Below are 24,121 nucleotides of genomic sequence, written 5' to 3'. Positions count from 1 at the left end.
GTCTTCATGTCACTTTTGGTTATTTCTGTGTTTACACAAAGCATTATCTGCGCCGGCACTGGAAGAGAGAAACTGCTTGCTTATCATCAGTGGAATAAGTAGGTGGGGAAAATATTTTTAAATAAGACTAGTCTTATTTCCTTGTCTCCTAAGCCCCTATGACTGTGTTCCAAGGAGAAAACAAAAGGAAGTATTTTACAGAAGTATCAGACCTGTGGCTTGGAGAACTCGGTATCACTTGCAGCTGTCTTCATGCTGGAAAGTGACAGCTGCAGAATGTCCTTGGGTAGAGGTGCTTCAGTTCATAAAATCCTGGAAATAAAGTGAATCAAACTTGAATTGCTGGGCATGTTCTTGGATATTTTTGCTGTCAGACATGGCCAGCAGTTGAAGACTTCATATCTCTTATCGGTACTGGGAATGATGAAAGAGAAGCAAATGGAGTGGAGGGAGCTGTGGTCAGCATGAATGAAAAGTGGAAGCTTTTTATGATAATGCCTAGCTGAACTAGATGTTACGCTATTTGACAAGGCAGGTAAGGGTGGCTGGGACCCAACAACTTGCTTCCGCTGCAGACAGACAACACCTGCAGGGCTTTTAAAAGAACAACAGGTTAGATTTAACATAGAGCTGCAGCTGCAGTGGGAAGGAGGGGGGTGCCTACCTTCCCCCACTTTCCAGCTGTCACTTGCCCCAGTGCATATGTCGCCCCACAGCAGGAGCTGAAGTGGGGCTCGGTGGTCCTTCCAAAAGCCGTCCCCTGCAGCTGCTGCATGGTGGTGGAGGAAGCTGCTTGATTCTAGAGAACTCATGTCCAACTGGTTAAAAAGCATAATGTAACATTTAGCTCTCAAAAATGTAGGGGGTGGGGTTAGCCACAATTGGGCTAAAGGCATGAAAAAAATGAACTAGTGTTCTGGCAAAGTTCTGGCAGGATTTATTAAGGACAAAGCCACCTGCTAGAGAAGCATACCCAAGATCTGTTGAAAATGTCTGCCTGACCCTGCTGTAAATTCAGCAACACAATTTTCTTGTCCAGCAGTTGTCATAAAGACAGTCCTTCTTTTTTTCTGTTCTCCCCCAATTAGATTCAGACATTTCCTCTCCATTGTGTCCTTTAACAAAACATTGTGCAATTCCTGATAACGTGGAGATGTTTTCATTGCACTTTCTTCTAGTGAGCAAGGATGTTTGCAGTAGTGTACTTGCTGTGATTCATTTCTGTCTCTGGTGTAGACTTATTTTCTTGGGTTTGGTGAGAGCTTTCCTTGCTGATTGCATTTTTCACTGTAGTGAGCTGGTTGGTTTGTGCAGTAATGAGCATCTTACAAAGCTTGCTGGCTTTGATTGTGTCTTGCAAATGTTGCTGTGGGGGCAGGGCGGCTGTTGAACCCATCTTTGGGGCTGTTTGCTTGTTCTGTTTGGCAGGAACAAATTTCCTTCTGCAAAGGATTAAGGGGGAAGACAGATTTTTCCAAGGAGGTAATGCATCATCAAGACCACAGACAAGATGAATTTTGAGGCCATAATCACAAGGAAAGTAATTAGTTGGTAATCTATAAGCAGACCTCAAGGCAGATGGAAGCCCCAGCCAGACTCATTCATAAATTCCTCCTTCAGAGTAGGGAGGCCTTATGGCAGCTCACAACCAGGACTTCTCCTATGTAAAAGGATGATACGGTGGATACTTTTGCATAGGCCTGCCCTGGTAGATTACTAATTCTTTGTTAGGGCTTGACCATTTTGGAAGCCCTGAACGGACATGGTGGACATTTTTGGAAGCAGTAGGGCCTGCCATGCCACTCAGTGAGGCTTCTCTTCTCCCTGAGAGGAGGTCACCTCCACAGCGGCTCAAATGTAGAATGCATTTTAGCTAGAAACTGCATAGGCTTTAGCAGGAGGAGCCAGGTGACTGAGCAAAAGGAACACAGTGCTAAGAAAAAACCTCACACTTTTAGAAGCTGCCTGCTGGCACCTACTTCTTAAGGTGCCATGACAGCCCAGCTACAGTTCTCACTGTGTGGGAATGAGGCAGTGTCTGACTTCTGGGTCTTCTCTGAACATGTTCTGGAGGGCTTCCAGCAACTGGTACTGGGGCTTATGCTAAGCATGATTCTGAAATATAACATGCCTGTCTTTTTGCTGACACATAGGATACTTGGTAGAAAGATTAGTAGGCACGCCTGAATCAGTGATGTTGTGACTGGGTGTTGTGTGCTCCTCAGCCTTCTCCTTGTTGACATGAATCCACCTCATTGATATGTATTTGCCTTCCTAGGTAGGTGAGGAAGTTGGGCAAATCCTGCTAGCCTTGCTATCACCGGATGAATACGAAATGTACTAAATGTGTTTTTTCCCTCTCCTTGCAGATAGTTAAGCCTGGGTGTGCCCTATGGCAGATGCTGAAGGGCAAGAGTCAAAGGGTTCTTGGCTGTTAGCTGATGACTTGCAGCCTGGGGCCTCCATTACCCAGCCCACTGAATCAGGGCCCACCTAGGATGTGGTGGTTTTCTTTATTTAAGTTATTATTAAAATAGGTTGCTTTTTTTTGGTGAAGATTTTTTGAGCAAAAACTAGCAGACCACGGCTACACAGCCAGGAAAGCCCACAACAGCCAGTCCTTTTGAGAAGAGAAGTTGTGTAGAAATGTATATTAAAATACCAACTAAATGGAATGGCCCCTACACCCTTACTCACCAAAAGATTGCAGGAGCTTTGTGGATTTATCTGCCACCTCTTCCTGGACCTTATTTCTTAGTTACCAATGGTCCATGAGGGTTCTAGTGCCTGCCTTGTTCTAGGAGGCAACACACTCTTGTTTGTTGGGAGTTAGCTCAGTCCAGCATGCAGGATGACCCCTCCCTCCCCCTCCTTGCTTCCGGCTGAGGAGGCTGAGACAGGAGGCGGCACGATCTTGAGTGTCAAGCTGAGTTGCCCATCACATCCCACTAGGCACTAAATCAATTGTTTCAGATGCTAGAAAGAAAAGAGTTAGAATACAATGCTTGGTGTTGTCTGGAATGAAATTCTAGTGGATGTGTTAGGACTTGGTTCCAAGTAAGCGTCTATAAAATGTTGCTGGATGTACTCATGAGAAATTTCTGACCGAAGCTACAGCTGAAAACTTGTCTGTCTGGGATCATTGGTGTAATTCAGTGATCGTGAGGCTGCATTTCCCAGATCAGATCTTGTGCTTCCTCATATTTTCTGTGTGGCACACTGTGGTGTGCCCTATATTGTCGAACTGACAGGTGAAGGAGTCTGCTTTGGGACAGCGAAAGATTTGCCATTTATTTCCAGACTTACCCCTTTACATCAGGGTAGCAGCCAGAGCTCATCCACATATGAACACAGTTCAGCGTCTGCAGAGTGCCTTTCTCACCTAGCTGGGGATGAGAGAGAGCATCCTTGACATCCGCCATCAGCCCTTCTAAGGCATCTGTTTGCCCCACACGTGGCTTCTTTGAAATGTGTATCTCCTGCTCTCTGCGAACATGGCTCCATCAGACTGCTTAGCAGAGGGGCTCGCTCAAGATGGCTGAAGCCGGGGCCCACCTGTGTTTAAGCGGGGTGGGGGAGGCGAGTGACTGGGGCTGCTGGAGAGAGAGGAGATGGCCAAGGGTGGGAAGGGTGGGCCGGCGCTAGGACCGGGCGTGTTGGCAGGCGGAGCCTTCGCTACTAGCCCGCCCGGCTCGCTGACTCGCTGCTGCCGCTGCTGCTGCTGCAGTGTCTCCGAGGCGGGCTGGCGGCCTGTCTTCATCCGTCTCCTCCTTCGCTGGCCCCCGACCAGTCCTCGCAGTAGCAGCAGCAGCAGCAGCAGCATCCCCATCGTCGCCGGCGGCATGGCTGGCGTGAGCTTCGGCGCCAACCGCCTGGAGCTGCTGGCCTCGTATCAGGAGGTGATCGCCGAAGACAGCCCCACCGACTGGTAAGCGGCCCGGCGAGCCGGCTCTTTGTCCCCGCGGTGGGGACGGGGGGCGGTGGCTCCAGTCGCTTTGTGCAGGGGGGCGTGGGCGGCGGCTCCTGCTGCCCCCCTCCCCGGGAGAATCGTAAATAAGCCCCCCTCCCCCACCGTATAATAATAATGCACGGTGGGGATTCCGCGCTTCTCACTGGCAAGATGCCCCCAGACCCGGGGCGGGGTGGGGAGGGAGAAGCCATTACCCACCCAAAATGGTGCATTGGCAGCGCGGCCAGACCGGGAGCCAGGGCGAGGCCCCTTGTGCGGGGCGCACAGAGGACACCGGCTGAGGGTGCACGGGCAGCCTTCTGGGTCGTTCGGGGGAGGAAGGCAGGGAAGACATTGAGGACGACATTCTGCCCCGAAGCCCGTGTCGTCCTTCTAGGAGGGAGCAGTTTATGGAGGCCCCCGTAGCATCCTTTTCTCTTCCCCCCTTCCCTTTTGGGGTTGGAAGACGCGCCTTGGCACAGTTAGAGGCTTCCACACGGCCGAGACGCCCTATTTCCTTCTCTCCCCACCCCACCCCCGGCACATTGTTTCGGATGCGGTGGGGGCGGGTCCCCAAAGTGCCTCCACCTGCTCTTGCCTGCAGAGCTGTCCCGAGCCCCCGCGGCTCCCGAGCCAGCCCGGATCTTGCAACTTGGGCCCAATAAGCGCGGGTTCCGCGGCGCTGTCTAACCCTGGCCCGGGGCTTCCTCTCCCTGCCTCCCTTTCCAGGCGAAAGTTATCTGATAGAGAGACACCGCTACACAAAGGAAGGTGGGGCTGGGGGAGGGGGGGCGAGGGGCTGAAGGCTTGAGGGGAGGGGCCGCGGGTCTTTGAGGAGGATGGGGAGGAGGGGTTTGCGGGGTAAAAAAGGCGAGGGGCCCCTTCCGCCGGCAGCCCTCCCAGCTCGCTTAGGGTGGGTAGGGCCCATCGCTGCCTGCCGCATCCTTCCATTGTAGCGGCCGGGGCCTGGTTGTGCAAGGGGCTGCTGCTGCGTGCATCTCCTTTCTCGTCCTTTTCACGGGCTCTCGAGTTTAGTAGCTTGGCAGAAACGACTTCGGATGTTTCAGCCTGACGACTGGCCCCCACCTCATTTTCTTTACATTCTTGGCCTGCCTATATAGAGAAACCTTGATTTGCAGGCTGCCTAAGGCGGGAAATAGACGTGTCTGTGAAGCTTTCCCAAACAATAGGCATGTGCTCCATTTTTGCAATCGCCTGAAAGGCTGAATAAGGCCTCCATGTTCCCATTTGCAGCCAAGAGAGCTTTATACTTGGAGCCACATCCGTTACCAGGTTCTCCTTTTGCTTTGATAACAGCAGGAGATTTATGGGAAGGGATGGAGCCATCCACTTTTAAGGATGGCTCACTCAGGCAGCCCAGGGGCTTGGTCTGATGGTCTCACCTATCTACTGTTTTTGAAGGAGAATTATAGGGAGGTTCAAGTAATGACCTAAAGCAAGGGAAGAGCACCTGATTTGCCACCCTGTTTTAAATCAGATTAATTCACTGACCTGCTGCAGAGCTGTTAATGAGGTACCTACTATGCAATACAAGGAGAAAAAGGAGTTTAGCCTGAGTGCAAATCCATGTTTGCTTGTGGCCTTGAATGAAGTTGCTTGCTTTTCAGGATCACTTCCCCATTTTAAAAATAGTGACCACACTAACTTTGTTCTGTGGATCAGTGAGTTGAAGAGGAATAATACTATAAAAATGCTTTCTTGCTGTGCTACATAAATGACTGGTTATAATTATACTCTGCATTTGCACATTTCTGGTTTGATTTTAATTTTTAAAACTCTGAATTGACTGGAATGTCTTAAAGAGCTCTTCTGCTATAATAGACCCCACGATAATCAATTGTGTTCTTGGTGCCTTTTTTCTTATCACCTTAAGCCATTATTTCCCCCTTCCCCAATTCTACATTACTTTTTTCAGGCTTTAAAAATCAGACGTCACAAGATACTGTAGTGTCTTTTGTTAAAACAATCTCCTGAAACAATGTACTCGTTCTCAGCTTTTACTTTTTAATAAAATAAGCCTGTAGCCCTTTTCGTTGAAGAGTTATAAGGAAAAGGAGGTAGGCTTCACGTGAAAGCTGAGAATGTTGCAATAGATTGTTGTGACATCCTAAAACTGTGGTGGAGGAACGTTATCTCAAATCACAGTCAACTTATGGCATTTCCATAGGGGCTTCAAGGCAAGAGATGTTCAGAAGTGGTTTGCTATTGCCTACCTCTGTGTAACAATCCTGGTCTTCCTTGCTGATTTCCCCAAGACCTACCCTGTTTATTGTCTGAGGTTAGAACCACCATAGGGGGAAGAAACACTGGCTGTGAGTTGGGGGGCTGAATAAGGAGAGTGTGAGGGAAACTGCTGAGTGGATATTAAGTGGCCACTACAAATGTATTCATCGTGAGAGCCACACAAACAGTTGCCTCCATGTGGAAGCACCAGTGATGTAAAAGGAAGGTTTCAGGGGCTGTGCCACTTTTCTGAGTCTCCCTTCTTCAGATGGCGAAGTCTGAGCCCCAGGCGCCTTTCTGGATTCCCTGCGAAGTTTGGTTTGGCTGCCTTAAATAGAAATGGAGGGGAAGGGAGCTATTTAAATGGCTGGCAATATTTAATAAGTCAACAATACAATACAATTAGGAAACCTTGCTGGACTGGTATTTTTTTTATATTGTTAGGAACCTTGATTCATTGGAATAGGAATGAAAAAATACTTATACAACGGAAAATATACAATTGGAATAGGAGTGAGAAAATACTTATACAATGGAGAAGGTTGCTGGGATCCCTTTCCAAGAAATATTGTACTGAGATTTTTTGGAAGAGTTGCTAAGTCAGTATTTTATCACTTGTAGCAATGTTTTATCCTGCGTTAATGACTCTTGCTCTCACTCTTAAGTGAAATGCAGGGATTTTCTGTCTTGCAACTATTTACTTGAGTCTCCTGAGTTCCCTTCATACTTTCCTTACCACACCCTGCCCTTGATATTACCTCTTGCCGTCTGCCAGGAGCTCTGCTTTCTGTATCTCTGTTGTGGTTTTCTCTTTCCATTGCAAGCTCTTTGTCTCCGGAAGGCCAGATCCCTGTGAAAGTGCAGCATGCTCAGCAGTGCCTCACTTCAGGGGCCATTTCACACTACTGCTTCTTGACCAATATGGCCTCATTCCAGATGAGGGCTTTCACATGCTAGTGGCTCTGTTGGCTGGGTAGATCTCTTAATTCTTAGGAGTCGTTTTTTTCCTGACCTGATGAACCGCCCCTTCCCCTCTGCTGCCACATTGTCTCTGAAACTGCCTATGTCAGCGGTTCATGGATCTTGAGGGACAGAAAACTCCTGGTTCTTGTCAACTACAGCTGTGCCACACACCACATCAGCTGGTAGTAAGGCATTCAAGTGGCAGGGTTTCTCTTTGGCTGGTTACTAGAAAGTTTAATCAGTGCTCTGCCCCCGCCCACCTTTTGTTCTTTTGCCAGCACAAATGGAGTGCTGCTATCTAGTTTCTCCCCCACACCCATGCTGACGCCCAGCTTCATAGCACAGAGGAGTTCCCTGGCCTCTTTGTAGACTTCTTCCCTCCTCCTCTTCTGTCCAAAGCAGAAGGTCTCCAGCTGCTCCTGTTTGCTGGCTCCTTTCAAGGCCCAGGCAGAAAACAAGTTTGATTCCCCCTGAGAGGCATCCTACGAATCTCTCTCACATGTACGTGGCATCAGTAAAGAGAGGGTGTGGTTAAAGCACATAATGTATGAGCAATTTGCAGTGGGGAATATGATAAGAAGGGTGGAGGGGGGGGGAGCAAACAAGAAATGAAGCCAGCATTGGGTGGAGTTCAGTTTTGGTCTTGGAGATATATAAGGTCATTTCATGTAAATGAAGGTCAGGTAAATGTCTGATCCCAGTGGTCTCCAGTTGTTCCAGACTTTTAGCCTCTAGGTGGCAGCACTGGACCCATGACAGGAAAAGGCGGGGCCTGAGTAATTATCCTATATGGCGGGGTGCATAAAACAGACATGGAACATTGGAGGGCTCACTGGCTGGTTGAAATGTGGGCAGGGTGGCTGGGCTACACTGTGTTGGGAGGGAGGCAACAGAAAAGGCAAGGAAGAGCTTTTGTAAGAAAGGGGGGAGCGCAGGGATGTCTCCAAATCTGTCTGTACTAAAAAGTTCTCTCCACTGCTGAGTGACCTCAGCTTTACTGCCCACCCGCACTAACAGCAAACTTTCCATGTAATAACAAAAAAGGTCAGCTGTTTAAAGGGCCATGACCCACCTGTTAAGGCTCTGTGACCCTCCTGACAGTCTCATCCCATAGATTGAAGATCACTGTCTTGTCACTTCTTTTCTCTTTCCCTCAGTTCTGGCAGAGCAGGGAATTAAGCAGGGAATTAAGCTCTTTTCACAGCAACCTGTCTTTTTTAATGTTTGGCTTATACTATGGAATGTTTAACTTACACATCAAAGGTAAATAATAGTAAATATTCTTATAAATAACAATGACTGGGAAGAGTAGAAGGAGCAGCCAAGCACACTTCCTGAGGACCTAGTCTAAGACAGTGGAACCTCTGCGGCAATAGCGTGTTATGGAAGGGGACCAGGTACCTGCAGGGCTGGCCCATGAAGAATCAGTGTTGCCTTCAAAAGTCTCCAAAGAACAGAGGAGGAAAAGGCCAATGCAGAAAAAAATATCTCTGTAGAAAACGAGGTCAAGTTGGAGGGTCATCTGCAACTGGAGATGCGTTGAACACTCTGGGTATGCTGATGGATTTGTTTCCAAGGCGATGCTCAGGGGGGAATCCTGCTTTGGTAGAGCTGAGTGCCCCCTTAGTGAACTGCTTTCAGTGATCAGGCCTGCCTGTACCTCAGCTGATTCTGATGCATCCAGAATATGGTTCTTGTCTGGTGCTTGCCAAGATGTCATACAATTTGTAGCCAGTAAGATGTCAGGGAGTAGATGTCCCTGGTGGTTTGTGCTTGTTCTAGTGGCTCTATTATGTCATATTTAGAGTGAGCAATTTGTAAGTGGCTTGTGCAGGAGATGTCTGGGTCTTCCAAATAAGGAGGCGAGGCAATGACTTTGTTTAGCATATCATAGATCAGGACAGAAATTCCTACCCTGACATCAGTCTAATGAGGGCTGTGGCAGCACTCTGATGTTATTGCTGGGCTCTGCCCTATGGCAGTTTGAAGAGGAAGAAGGTTAGCATCCTCCTTCCAGCTGCAGGGTGAAAATTGCTATGACACTTCCCTGTAATCTGGTTCAAATCTGGATAGAGAGTCTATCCCGGTTTCTCTTGTCCATTCTTACTGGAATGGCTGGCCTTGCACATTCTGAGCCTATTGGCAAAATTATTAAAATCTCTGAGCTTCTAAAACAGTCCCCATTGTTCCTCCCAGCTTTCATCATCATGTCCATTTCCTTTGATGTGCCAGCCCTCTTTACCAGTATAGCCCTACCCCCGTCTCTCTCTCTCTTCCTTGCATGTGTTTTTCGGTTCCAGCACCTGGGTTGCTTGTTCTATTCCTTTGGCTGTAAGATCTCTTGTCTGTTGGATGGCATTTCTTTGGCTCCCAATTGCATTAGAATCTCTGGTCTTCCTTTGTCGCTTCCTGTTTCCTGAAAAGTAGAAGTGATTGAACCAAGCTGTCCTTTGGAATAGGAGTTCCTTGCAGCTGCTGCAAAGAGTTTCTTCCTGCAACATGCTTGCCAGCTGCCTCAGGATACCCAGTGCTAAGAGCCTTCTTAATTTTGGGCTCATCACCTGCTGTTAGCTCAGGACAAATCTTTCGATCAGTCAACAGAGGAAAGAGAAGAACGGAGCCACCCAAGGCAGCCGGCAAGGTTTGAGGGTAGCCATGAAGACAGAGGTTGAGTCTGTATGTTGAGGACTCCATTCTGCATCCATTATTGCTCTGTTTTGGCATTGGCCAGTGAGCTTCCACGTGGGAGTTATCTGTACTTCCTTCAGCTGCCATTTCCCCCTCCCCCACCCCGCCCCATGCTGCTGGAGGGATTTTGGAGCGCAGGGCAGCAATTGTTCTGGCATTCTGATTGCAATGGTGGCACAGCAACAAAAATGGTGTCAGCAACAGGCTGGTATAAGAAAAATGTTAGGAACCGGATCTTGGAAAATGTTATTTCCTTGTCCAGATGGTGTAATAATACAGTTAAACTGCACTCTGCTGTAAAGATTGTAGCACAGTCGGATTGGGAAAGAGCATATTGGAGATGGGAAAAGGGGCTTTTGGAGCATGATTAGAGTATGATGTCATGTGGCTCCTTAGGAAAAAAAAAGCTCCAGTTTGCATGCCAGGCTGGGAAAAAAGCCTCAGTGTAGAAGCAGCCTGAGAGACACATGAAGTGGTAGAAAGTGGAATTCTGGAGGCCGAAGAGGGCCTTTGAAATAGCTGGGGTTAGTGGCTGCAGTGAGAGCCACATAGCTCCAAGACTGTGGTAGAAGCTGCAGGGGCACTGGGAAAAGGGGGTTCAAAGATAACCAAAAAAAATATCAAAAGTAGAATTTGCATTTCCAGGATGTTCCCTTTGCTGTACTAAAGTAGAGGCTGCTATAAAGTTCCTAATACCCGTACACTATCATTCTCCTGCAAGTATCAGTGTTTCCCTGCTTCTTTTACTGAATCTTTTTCTAAAAGGGTTTTCCTATTTTACTGGATTTTTCAGTTACCAAGGCTGGATCCTGCATCTCCCATCATGTGGGTAGGCTCAGAGCACAACGTAAAAAAAAAGGCGCTTTATTGATTTGAAAGCATTTTAGCTGCTTCTCCCTGTTTTTGAGATAGCAAATGAAAGATAAAACACCATGAAGACTTAGCTTCAAGATGCAATAGACCCTCCCAGAAGGCTTTATGAGCACCCAGTAGCCAGTGCTTTATTTCTAGTGATTCAGACATTGCCAGGAAGCCATGTTGCCTGATCTCAAACATGGTGGGGCAGATTGTGGTAACCTGCTGCTGAAGTAAAAGCACTTGCACATGCTCAGAGGCATGTTCTGGGATTTAGCCTTTGTTCTGAAAGCATAACAAAAATTAACTCCTTGCTGGAATTCCAGGAAACAAGACTAGGGAATTCTGCACTTGAATTCTTCTTTTGGGACAAGTTCTTTGGAAGATGCAGCACAAACCAGCTGGGGGTGTGTGTGTGGTGGGACTGAACAATAACCTCTTTGTGCAGTGAGCCCCACCCTAGCAGCCCAGCAGCTGTCAATGCACCAAAGCATGTGGACTGAGTAATTCCATCCTACAATGGAGTGGGGAAAGGAGGGGAGGGCATCTGATCAGCTTTTATAGATCAAGGTTATTGGGGGGGGGGGAAATTGCCTATCTTGAGGGGGGGCTGTTGTAAATCTCCAGACAGTGCTTGCTGGGCTTTGGGGCATCAATTCAATTACCTGGTGAGAGCGTCTCCTGATTGAGAGGCCACAAAAATGCTGAGTGTGACAGAAACTGCTGTTGCCTGAGAGAGAAGAGACAAAGACTCGGCATCTGTGCTCCTGGAATGTGTGGTGGTGGGGGGATGTATTGGCTCACCTTGGGTGATATTCCCCCCCCCCCATCCCTTTTGGCATCCTACAGTGATAATCCCTCTGGGTGGTCCTTGGGTCCTGGAGGACTGGTGACCTTGGAGGGGCTCAGCTGGAACTGTGCTTGCAACAGTCAAAGCCACGCACAAGTTGTAAAAGGGATCTCGAATTAGGGAGGGGGGAAGTTCTGTGTGAGGATGGTGCTGACTGTCTGACACTTTGATTATCTGGGGATTATGGTAGACCTCCACCTCCGCCCCTAACCCTGTGCAGTCAAATATGTGGGGATGGAATGGCTCTTTGCCAAAATATAAATGTAATCTGGGGTGTGTTTTCTGCAGCCGACTAACATGGCTACCCATTGGACTCTGTTGGGTCACAGAAGGCTACAAGGCAGCACACACAAAGCAAAGCAGTTTGTTGGAAGGTGAAACAGCTGTGGGCTGTGGATAAGTCATGGCATTAGTGTTATGTTAATTTTTTAAGACACCTGAAACTCCCTGTCCCATTCACTCCTTTCCCTATCTCAAGGCTAAGCTCCCACTGAAGGGGAGTTTTAGTTTTCGATGTCTCCTCCTCGCATAAGGTCTGGCAGTCCAAGCTGCCCTCCCTCCACCCCCCTTGCAGAGGCTGCTGGGGCCCATTACTTGATCAGAAAGGAATTTGGTGCCGTTTTTCCGCACACGGCTCCCTGGGGCTCACGGCGCATTAGAAACACATGTGGATGTAGTAGGGGCTGCACAATGGTGATTGTGTGTGTGTGGAGGGGGGGGGAGCCTGCCCCTCCTCTTTCCCACTGTGGGGGCAGGGACTGTGTTTTTGATCTGGCTGCAGAAACCTGGTGCTCAGCTCTTCTGTGTAACATATGCTTGCCTTCAGTGACTCTGGTTGCAGAATACTAGACAGTGGGCACTGGAAATCTTTCAAGGTAGCTCAGGCTCCCACTCCTCACCCTTTTTAAGGAAGGTGGGCAGGTCTGTGCACCTTTTTGAATGTGGGTCTGGTCCGCTGGCAAAGGTTCAGCAATGCGTTATGTCCACTGGGTGTTTTAAGGAGAAATGGAGAATGGTTGAAAGGATGTATAGGAGGGATGTGGGGTTGATAGAGGGAAAGAGCCCAGCTTTAGAAGGGCATTATTTCCTATTAGGAGACTCTCTTAAATGCAGGCATGAATGCAAAACTCGGAGTCAGCAAGAATCCAGCTGCACTTGGGTGGGGTCATGGTAAGGGCTTTCCCTCCTCTCTATGGATGTTCTGGCTGCAGGGCAGGGTGCCATTTTCTTCCTTTTTTTGGGCATTCCCATTGGGAAAACCAGAATCCATGCCTAGGCCTTGAGGCCTCACCAAATGCTACAACGGGTTTACCTCAGAGATTCAAAGAAGATGATGAACATGGCATGTATGAAACCACACAGGATAGGAGGGGCAGCCTCAGTGTGAGAATGAGGACAACTGGTCCCGGGCGGGGATTCCCTTGTATGCAGCACACTCACAGAATTGCCTGCTACTGGAGCTGGTCGCTGTTGTATGGCTGGGAAGACCTTGATGAGACCCTGCTGACTGGAGAGCAGCTGCTGCTGGTTTGCTTCCATTTCTACCCACAGGGACCAATTCTGTTCCAGGGTGGATTGACATATTGCCCCTGCCAGCAGCCTAATTGCTGGAAGGCCGGAGGGGATGGCATTTGTGACATCACAGGGTGATGCTGCCTGACATCTCGCTTCAGCTGAGGGGGCTGCCTCCTTCCTGTCTGTTCCTTCCACTCAGGTTCATATCCTTGCATTGAAATGCAGTTTAGGATGGCTTAAATTAGCTGCCCGTTGTTTGCTCAGGGAAGTGTGGGCGGCTGTGACTGTGCTAGGCTGGACCACTTCAGGTCACCTGCAAAAAGGACACCTCTCTGGATTCACAGACGGCTAAGTTCCCGGTGCCACTCATCTCATTCATTCACCTAAGGGGATAGCAGGGCAATAACACAATACCTCTCATGAACTGCTCTCTGGTTGTTAAGGCAGGTTTGTACCTTCAGGCTCAAAATTAGAGCTCCAGTACTTCAAAATATAATTTTTTGTTAAATACAACCACCAAAATTGGAGATGAACCATTATAACCCCCCCCCCCCACTCCCATCTTGTTTTTGTACTAAGTCCTGGGGACTTTTCAGCCACAGCACATGATGCTGAGTGGGTATATGGGCTTGTGACTTTTAATTTCCCCGATTTATGGGCCACAGCACATGATGCTGAGTGGGTATATGGGCTTGTGGGTATATGGGCTTGTGACTTTTAATTTCCCCAATTTAGGAGGAGTGTGTATATGTTGTTTCTCTAGGGAAAGGGTAGCCCACAGTTCTAGCTTAAAAGTGGGGAAAGAAAGACAAAGTAGTTGACGGAAAATGGTGGGTGACTTCTGCAGTGGATGGGGGAGAGGAGCGTAGACTTCCTGTTCTTTGTCACCTAATTGCAAAAGATTAGCAATCTTTCTTGCTGTGTTGGCTTAGCAGGACACTTGACATCTATAAAAGATAATATAAAAAGTAATTTTTTTAAAAAAAAGGTAGCGCAGAATGGTGTAACCCCAGGGTTCAAGCACGTCACCTGGCCCTTTGCCTGCCTGGATTGAATTGATCTCTGTTTCTCTCCAGATTCCCACTAAAGAGTTTCTGTTTGCTCTCCTTCAAGGGTCTACACCTCACTGTCAGTGCCTGGAGGTCAAGCAGCTTTCTCTTAGGCCTTTATTCCCAGAGGAAGCATAGCATGATAGTCTTCCCAAAATCTAGAACAAGAGCAGAAGAATAATCAGAATATAGCCTTAGTAGGGATCCCCTAAAGTTCACCTGTCTACATTATTCCTTATCTACAGCCCATTTGTCATCAAAAGAAAGCTGTTTTTTTAAAAAAACCATTCCATATAGAAGGAGCAAGAGAAAACCAAATTAAATCACAGGCTGCTTCTAGATTACACTGGACTAGAAAGTCAATTCTACTGATGTACCCAGTCATGGAAAGCTGATGTCTTCCTTTTGTACAGCCTTTTTCAAGATGCTCTGAAACCAGCAAAGCCCAAAGCCTTTTCCTGTTTTATTCCAGTGGAAGCCGACAGTTTTTATCCATTCCCATATGAGGCATCTATTCTTCCAATAAACCTCAGCTCTGAAATGAGTTGCATTATTTCTTCTTCCTGCTTCAATTCCAGTACATGATTTCTCGACCAAACCACACAAGGCTGTTAGCCTAGCTTCTGGTCATGAATGGCTGTGCTGGAATGGAGGGATTTGAGATCAAGAAAGATCCCAGCTATAGGCCATGTTTGCTTTTTGTACGGCAGATGCATGGTGAGGAAGTGGACATGTCTTGAGGTCTGTGACAAAGAGTGTCATAGCGGAGATCCTAGGCAGTAGCCCAGTGGTGGGATTCAAATAATTTAACAACTGGTTCTGGTGGTTGGATTCAAACAATTTAACAACTGGTTGTTTACAAGCACCATTTTAACAACCGGTTCTGCCAAAGTGGTGCGAACCGGCTGAATCCCACCACTGCAGTGGCCTCCTCCTCTATTACTTCTACCTCTGTGTAGTACTCACAAAATTAGCAGGCTGAGTATTCCTCCTCAACAAGATAGAGAGACATTTGCTTGGGTGGGATATCATTTGGAAAGTGCTCAGTGAGTTAATGAGTAGAGCTCATTTCCTTTCTAAACTGCCTCTACCCAAATGCATTGTCTCAGTCTGGAAAGCCCCTGATGTACTCATATTCATAGTTACTTTGCCAGACCATAGCCTGTGTTCTCTCCATTGTGGAAAACACTGTGGTATGGTCTATGGCAGTGTATGTGTTAGTTGAGCAACCTTATTAGGCCAAAATTCCAGTGACTGTAGCAACACTATCCTACTGATGTCTGTGTTTTTTAATTTATTTTAATTATTTCTGCTAACCTGGGTCACCTCGGCAGCTAATAATTGAAACTGCATAATAAAATACATCATAAACCCAATTAAAAACCATAGCTATTAAAATAGGTATATAAACCAAAATAGAGCAAACAAAATGTAAGACAAGAGGAGGGAATCCCTGACAACAACAGTCACCTGTTGGCAGAAGGTATTGATGGACGCGGACAGACAGATATCCCTGGGGAGACAACTGCATAATATTGACAATGTGACCATAACACCCTTTCTCAGGCAGTCACCCTGTCTAGGCTCAGAAAACAAGTGCACCTGAAACAGGGCCTCCAAAGATGACAATAACTGTCAGGTAGGTTTGTGCAGGGATATGCAGTCCTTAAGGAGAGCTGGTCCCAAACCATGTTAGACTTCAGCGGTAAAAATCAGCAACACAGATGGACTAAGATGAGAGTGATGCAGTTCTCTAAGAGTGTGTGTGCGAAAGAGTTGGAGAAGGATTCTAGGATGGCCGTAGGCATTCACTGACATTGGTCAGTATTGGGTTTCTGTTAGCTTTGGGCAGCAGAGACTCTCTGGAAGGGCAGTGGCTCAAGGAGGTCTCTTCTTGGTATGAGGAATGCCACAAAGGAGCAGCATTAGGATTTGATGGGGGGCTCCTGTGCTTGGGACCATCAGTGATGCTCTTTTGCCAGCAAGTTGTTACTAGAAAACAGCTGTGTGCAATTTGGAGAGCATGTGGTGCCCCTGTTCAAAGTGTTCTCCAGCATCATCAGACTCTCAGAGCCCTGGCATGTGTCCCACCTTGCTGTCCTCTGGAGCTGGCTGTAAATGTCCTGGCATATTTACCAGCTCTGTCTAAGCTTCTGTGCTAGATGCCTGTTCAAGACATTGGACTTCTTGCCCTCCCTCCTTTCCCCTCACTGCTGCCCTTGTTGCTGGGCCCAGAGGTGCATCTGATTTTCTTCTTTTCCGAGACCAGCTGCAGCTGTATTCTAGGAAAGAGCCTTGTCCTGAGCTTCCAATTAGGGGATTTGGCTTTTTGGATTAGAGTCAATCTTGTTTGTGCCATTATCTCTGTCTGGCTCCCTGCAGTGTGGCTGCTACCCCGCCCTTCTCTGCCTAGGGAATGGCACAACCAACCTAGCATGGAGAGTTTGGTGTGGGGGAAAGATGGGCATAGACAGGGGCTTTGCAGTGACAGTCAGGTGCTGTATGGACCAAAAGCTTTGCATCCTACCTTTATGCTACTACCTTTAATATTTCTGCTTCAGTCTCCCTGACAATTTTGTTGTCAACTTGTAGATCCAATCCTTGCATTTGCTTTTCCACCCTCAATTCTCTCTCTGAAGTCTTTCTTAGTATCCATGAGTTTGCAGAGGCTGAATATGGTAGAGAACAAGGAGTGTCCTCCATCTATGGGCAACAAAGCCCCCCATCTTAAATCTTTCTGTTTTCACATGAGACCTCAGAAGTGAATGCCCTGGCTAGTGTTTCTGCTATCCTGGCTGGGCTGAGTGCAGTGCCCACCTCCACAAACATGCTTGGCACATTCCCTATTCTCTGAGCCTGTTGGTGCTGCTGCTGTGACTTTTCTGGAGTGTTTAGTGTAGCTGGGGAGCAGAGCATGAGGCCTGCTGCTCAAGCAGGATGTTCTAGTGCCGTGGTGGCGAACCTTTGGCACTCCAGATGTTATGGACTACAATTCCCATCAGCCCCATGCTGGCAGGGGCTAATGGGAATTGTAGCCCATAACATCTGGAGTGCCAAAGGTTCGCCACCACTGTATCTAGTGCCTGGATAGAAAAAGAGGAAGAGAGCAAAGCTCCGTGAAAAAGACGAAGCCACCAGACCATAATTCTTTGAGGGTGGGTGCTGGGCGAAGGGTTCTCTGTCTGCTTTTTGGGGAAAGTCTGGGTGTTTAAAGCTTTGAGTGGGATTTTCTATATACCGCTCTCAGCGGAGTATTCAATAGTTGGATACTTTGTTCAATCTGGGCAGCAGCAAGAATAGATCCGAGTAAATGATTTTAAAGGTGGAACTGCAGAGCATCTCAACAAATGCCTATTTCCTAATCTGCATTTGCTGAAGTAATGTAGGAAGGGGTTTGTGTAGCAGGCATTTGTAGGTGTGAATCAGCAGGTAGGTATACATCATTTCCTGCGTAACTGATGCATCCCTGTGAAGCCTGTGGGAAAGAGAGAACAAGTTAAAAGTTGTCAGTGAGCCACCAAAATTCCTGCTGTCAAGTGTCGAAAGGGATGTGTGTTCCTCACCTCCCCCAGTTTTCCCTGGAAACTGACCCCACTCCCACTTCAACATAATGAAGCAGAGACGGGATTGGGGCCCTGAGAAGTTCTCCCCTAAGTTATTGCCCTCTGTACATGTTGGTGGTTCCATACAATGTCTTGCGATGCCAAGGGCTGTGTGTCTTTAATACGAAAGAAGTACCAATTATGTGTTTGGAATAAACATAAAATGCTCAACATTTGTACCTTCACTTATTTTGGTAGAGTCTCTTAAGGCTCTTTACTATTATCAAAAGAAATTGGAGTCCTTGGGCACAAACTGTGGTAGTGAACAAAGAGTGGAAGGAAACTGAGGGAAAAGGAAGGGGTTGATAATAGGGGGGTGGAGATCAGGGAAAGCAGCCATGGGGGTGATAATGGTATGGGTACTGGATAAATAGATTTCATCAGTCACCAGTGTCCTTCCAGACCACGAACCTCAGCCATCCTCAGACTCTGCCAATGTGTGTGCAGATTCCTGATTATAACAAAGAGGACTAGAGTCTTTTTTTAAAAAACCCAGAAAACAGCTGTGATTCTCAAGAGGCCAAATTCTGTGGTAGGTGCACATTCTGCCTGGGTAGAACACATAGCAGCCCTCAGTCCCACTCTTCATGTGTCACAATATCACCTCTGGTTGTATGTATGTGTGTATGATGAGGATCAAGCCTCAGAACTGTTGCTCCAGGATTGGCGTCAGTCTCAAGGAAGAGAAAAACAGGAGAGGCATTAGCAAACACATTTGAAGTAACTAACGAGCTGCAGAAAGTGAACTGGGACTTGCTGCTCTTCATGTTTCCATCAGAGAAGTTAAAAGGCATTTCTGGGAATAAGAAAATTCCATACTATTAATGCAATTACAAAATAAATTCTATAGAAAGGAACACGGCAACTTTAGGGCACTTTCTGTTTAGACAATAAATGGGAAAGAGATGTTACTGATAGCTATGCATTTTGTTTATCACATTTTTGTCCTATCCTCAGGAATTTAGTGTGTATCAGAGTAATAACCCTTGGCAACAATCCTTTGAATACATTGACCTGAGTGATAGTGGACAACTGGTCCAAGGTCATCTTCCAGTTTCTAAAATCCCAGTTATCTGAAGCTTTGTATTGGGAAGAAGCGTTGTTTAAGGGGTAGAAATTTAATTTTTTAATTACATTGCTATCCCACCCATGCCTGACCACAGATAGGTTTGGGGCAGCTTACAGACATATAAAATTGTACGTATAAAATTGAACTCTAAGATAAAACTGATAAAATAAAATCTTAAAAGATGTGGGTTCACCTACAAAGTTCATTAGGAGACCTTCCCCTCTGACATAACTTCTCACCCTTCTTTATTATTGGGAGAATAAAATGGAATAAAACCCTTTTGTGCTGCCTCTGCTCAGGGAAAAAGTAGGATACAAATGTGATAGATAAATGAATTCAGTCTGTGGTCTATGAGCTTTCATGCCTACCAAATGTCCTTTGTTTCAAAGAATGACCTTTAGTTCAGAACATCACAGCTCTGTTGAACACCATAATATTGATGCTACAGTACTTGAGTCTCCCTTCCCCCTGCACACTGTTATTTAAATTTTTCCTCTGGCAAAAGGAACACAATATTGCTTTAACATCATTCTTGTTTATGTCAAATAAACATTGGAGTGTCCCTCCAGGTTGTTTGAATAAAAATATGCTGTTCTAAGAACCAACTGGCAGCTAGCTTCCAGCTGAAGGGAAAAAATGCTTTCAGCACGTAGATTACCTGTGGAGCTAGTTGCACTAGAAGACTGTGGGACAGACTATGATTTGGATGGGTTCTCTGATGCTAGGAATTGCTGTTGGAACTTGGAAAACTTAAAAGTGACATGTTTTATTTTCCCAGTGTTTCCAGATCCTGCACTCTTTGTGTTGGACACCATTTGCAGGAACAATGCAATAATTAATTACCTGTTAACCATTTAAAATATCCTGCAACATACGAAGACTTAATGTAACAGATTCCCCCATCCATGGTGCTGAAGAAGTATCCAATTGACCTAGCAGTTCTCAATTTTTTATTTATTTATTGATATTGTTTTCTATCTAACTGTGCCCAGAGTAACATCATTCTCCCCTTTTTCATGTTATTCTTCTGACAGGTAGGTTAGGCTGAAAGAGAGAGACTAGCCCAAGGCCACCCAGCAAGCTGCCGTGGTAGGGGGGGATTTGAACATGGGTCTCTCAGCTCCTAGTCTAACCATTACACCACACTGGTTCTCATAACCAGCCTCCTTGTGACAACAAACAAATGTGCCAAACATTCCTAAGTGTTATTATGACAAAAGAAAAACCAACTGACATTGTCATTCCAGGCACAGGGTGAGGTAAATGAATGGAAGAAAACTGGGCACAAAGCCAGGGATCCTAAGGAGCCCAAATTACAAAACTTTACCTTTGGCCACCATCAGTTAAATATCAGTGGGAAGACATCAAGCTGTTTGTGGTGACTAGGAGGAAAGTGCCTGGGCTATAGCTGGCACTCAATATACACACAAATTTTAGTTGAAGAGATGGAGAAAGAGTTCACTCATCTCCTGTTTGTATTTCTGTGGAGAGAACAGTCTTGCACCAAGAGGCCCAGGCACTAGTGATTGAAACTGGGTTGCTGGCATTTATCAAATGTTTTTAGCCTCACTAGTGTTCCTCCAAATTAAGTGGCTCTTCTACCATACACGGAGATACTGAAGTTGGAGGGAGGCTTCAAACATAGCCCAGTGGGCTAGTAGGACACATGACACTACTGGCAGGCCAACCTATATTCTACAGGCAGATGTAACAGAAATTAAGCGCGCCAACGGTTCCAGGTGCCAAATAAAAATTCTCTTTCCTTCTGGGCCTTAATGTTGCCCTGGCTAAACAGAGTTTGAGTTCCTTGTGCCTACTTGTGTTGGGTATTGTGGCTAGAACAGAATTTGTGAACATGGGTGTTGTCCAGTTTTCAGGCTCATGCTGCCTCCTCTCCCACTAACAAAATACTAGAAATTTCTCTGATTGAGAAGGTAAAGGGTTGGTTGTGGATAAGGTTATTCAAGCAAGTTGTAGTAAAGCCAATATGTTCAAGAGACAAGGTCCATTCAGCGGAGGGAGTCGTGGAGGAAACATCCCCTCTGTGTTGGAGTCCTTCCTCTGATTCCAGCAGGGCTCTGGCCCAGATCTGAGGGCACATGGAGCCTCAGTCTGTACTAGTGTGTGAACTGCAGAAGAATTTAGCAACTCAGCAAGCAGAGCACATGATGGCCATAAAGAGACACAGCTCAGCAAACTCCCACTAGTGCCCCAAAAAGGCACAATGGGGAGGGTGCCTCCCGACCTGTGATGTGATTGCAGAGCACATGGTAGGAACAGCGTAAGGCCATATGCCAGTGAACACTGCCTCACACACACTGCTGCCTCCCCTGCAAATCACCTCATCATCATATAAACCGTGTCCCAGCTGGATGGCAGTGTGGTTGCTATGGTGACAGAGGGATGCTGGTTGCCTCGATAAGCTGAAATTTCAGTCTCTCCACCCACACATCCTGGACCAATTCTCCATGCTCCTTCCTCCCCCTTCACATGAGGTCTCAGAATGAGGTAGCAGAGAGAACAGAATCTTATGCACTTGAGCCTGGTGTGAAAGCATTCGGATCCCTGTTGGCTGAGTGGTAAAGTGGGAGGGAGGGGTCTTCCCTGAGCCGATATGGAAGAGAGGGTGGTATCTTAGAGACTGTCTCCATGGAAACCCCATCACACAAACCCTGATGGCTCATTGATATGCTGCTACTGCTGCTTTAATTTCACTTTCTCCCTCGTGCCCGGCCCCCCCTGTCTACCCCAGGCCTGTTGGGCAGGCACTTCAGTGCTGGAAACAAGCGTGGGTCTTGCTCCCTAGGCAGGCAACCATTACAGTATCTCAAAGGGGAAATGCCTTTCCCCTTCATTAATTTGTCCCTGTTCAATGGAAATCCTCTCCCCGCCTCTACAGGCTTCTTCTTTACATATATGATCTGTTGAACAGCATTGCTAATAAAGTGGTGGTGGTAACAGGGCCAATGTGGGACTGGATTCACTACCTTGTAAACGATGGTTCCTTTCAATGTTGGAGAAGACATGCAGGAAGTGTAGAAAGCCGACATTTTTATACCCCTTCCCCAAATTGGTTGCTTGCCAGAAAACAGAGTTGAGACGTGTCAGTTGGGTTGTGGTCTCTAGAACAATGAGGAATCTCTCTCTCCCTCCTGATATAAAGGACATGGGAAATCCAGAGAACGGTGGCGGTATTCTGAAATATTAGAGCAGTCTTCGTGACCATGTGCCCACAATCGGAGGGGCACAAGACCCTCTTGGAGCACACCTGGCACTGGAGACTTGGAGAGGGAGTGCTTCTCACACATTGCAGCAGCTTTGTATCTCCTGAGGCCTAGGCACTCAACGCTCAGAACTTAATTCCTAGGCCTGAGTGGGCCTGATTTGCAGTGTGACCCAGGGGAGAGGGGACTCAATCTCCCCCCTCCCCTGTATGCATTATTTTCCCAACCTACAATGGCTTAGGGATGCCAGACTCCAGGTGGGACTTACAGCTTATTCTCAGACTACAGAGATCAGTTCCCCTGGAGAAGATGGATGTTTGGAGGGTGGGCTCTATAGTACTGTTCCCTGCTGAGGCAACTGTCCTCCCCTGGCTCCTTCCCCAAATGTCCAGGAGCTCCCCAACCTGGGTCTGGCAACCCTACTCCCCCTGCATCCACCGTCAATAGCAAGGGTGGACCTGGTAACCCTACAATGGCCCCAGAGAGACTTCATCTGCCTCACTTGGGAAATCTAAGTATACCTGATGAATACATTGGGTAAGTTTACCCAAGAGAGTAAGTAACAGTTCTTTCAGGTTATTTCGAGTCAGAAAAGTGGAATGGGAGAAGCCTAAGCCCCCTCTTCCTGAAGTCCCAGCCTGAATTGGGCCACCCCATGGCTGAGAATTAAGTCTCAAACATGTCTGTCAAAAGTACCAGTGGGAGGTATGAGGACTTTGTAATATGTTTGGAGGCAGGGAGGGCAGGTTTTACCTTTCTCCATTTGATTCTGAATGGCTACTTGTCATAAAACTCTGTTGGGGCCACTGGAAATTGAACTGGCTCCAAATGTTTAGCGTGCCTTGTGTTCCATTTAGAATGGGGAAAAGAGGTGGAAACTTGGAATTGGCTTACGTGACAGAGATAATGACACTAATGTGTTCCGAAATACGTAGCATTCTTTTAACGATGCATTGTTGCCTTTAAATTAACATAAAGGGCCTTTGGATGAATATTCTGCATTCTGTGCAAGCACCACACAAGCACAGAATTTGGTACTGTTGCAGAATTTTTGAGGACTTGTGGACTGCCAGAATAAGGCTTGAACAGGTGTGTGTCTAAAGAAAACGACACCCAGGGAAATCAATCAAATTGCCCGCCCCCTCCCCCAACACTGTGCCCTCATGAAGCTCAAAATGCCTTTGCCTGCCCGCCCCTTCATGCTGCCCTTTTCCTTGACCTTCCCTTGCCTTGCGAGGCCCAACAGGGCACCACCAGTCTCCCTCCGCCAGCACAGACATGGAAGGCTTGAAGGCCTTTCCAGCGGGCGAAGGCAACACTGGACTCCTGCCCTGGGTCTGCAGCTGTTGCAGGGCTGGGGGCATAGCTGTACTGCCATATTTCCTGTGCCAGGCAGAGCGGAGAGACACTGATGGACCCTCACTTACATACCCTACACTGCCAACCCCTTCTTCCTGCTGGCTCTGCCTGGCCTCAGTGTTGTCTGTCATGTCTGCTAATGGGGCTCTTCTGCAGGAGCGGCCTCCAAGACTTTATCGTCTGGAGCAAAGCTGCCACTTGTCTGTTTGAGCAGTTGCCTCGTGTCCCAGGTAGCAGGACTCTCCGGCTGTTCCCACCAGTCCTCAAAAGGGCCAGAACCTTAGATGTGTGGGGGGCACCCTCCCCGCACTCTTCCCAAGCAGAACTGTGGACGGACAGAATTCTCCCCCTGGGGTCTGCACTGAAGCAGGGCGCAGGAGCTTGTCTCGTTTGGGCTGTGGAGGGGGCAGGTCAGAATGCCACCCTGTAGCCTTCACCCTGCCCAACGGATACCCTGGCCCCTGTGGAGCCCACCTGATTCCCTCCCTCACTGCCTCTTTGGGCTGCAAGTGGTTGTGAAGGGCAGAGCAAGGGAGTCCCCTGCGCCACTGCCAGACCTCTGTGCCCCTGCAGAACATGCCTCCCATCAGCTGACCTTGAAACCTGGCTAGCACTGTCCACAAGACTTTATGCAGCTCCCACAATGGCACTGCCTCAGCAACTGGCCTGGCAGCAGCACTGCAGTCTGACCAGGCAGGAGGAGGAGGCATTGTGGCTGCCTTGGAAGTCAAGTGGTGCCCTGGGTATGTGCCGG

The 24,121-nt window shown here is 47.5% G+C and overlaps 1 protein-coding gene across 2 annotated transcripts in view; it reads left to right on the top strand.

The window, feature by feature from the left end:
• The first annotated feature begins 3,707 nt into the window (after positions 1-3,707).
• Positions 3,708-24,121, top strand: part of DBN1 (drebrin 1) — a 34,242-nt gene continuing 13,828 nt past the window's right edge. For both annotated transcript variants that reach the window (XM_048490942.1, XM_048490941.1), the window contains exon 1: positions 3,708-3,928. In XM_048490942.1, the coding sequence (XP_048346899.1) occupies positions 3,843-3,928 (86 nt within the window). In that variant the 5' untranslated portion in view covers positions 3,708-3,842. The remainder of the gene's footprint in view (positions 3,929-24,121) is intronic.

This window comes from Sphaerodactylus townsendi, linkage group LG03 (genome assembly GCF_021028975.2).
Source record: "Sphaerodactylus townsendi isolate TG3544 linkage group LG03, MPM_Stown_v2.3, whole genome shotgun sequence".
Classification (NCBI taxonomy): domain Eukaryota; kingdom Metazoa; phylum Chordata; class Lepidosauria; order Squamata; family Sphaerodactylidae; genus Sphaerodactylus; species Sphaerodactylus townsendi.
This window is presented reverse-complemented; position numbering and strand designations above follow the sequence as displayed.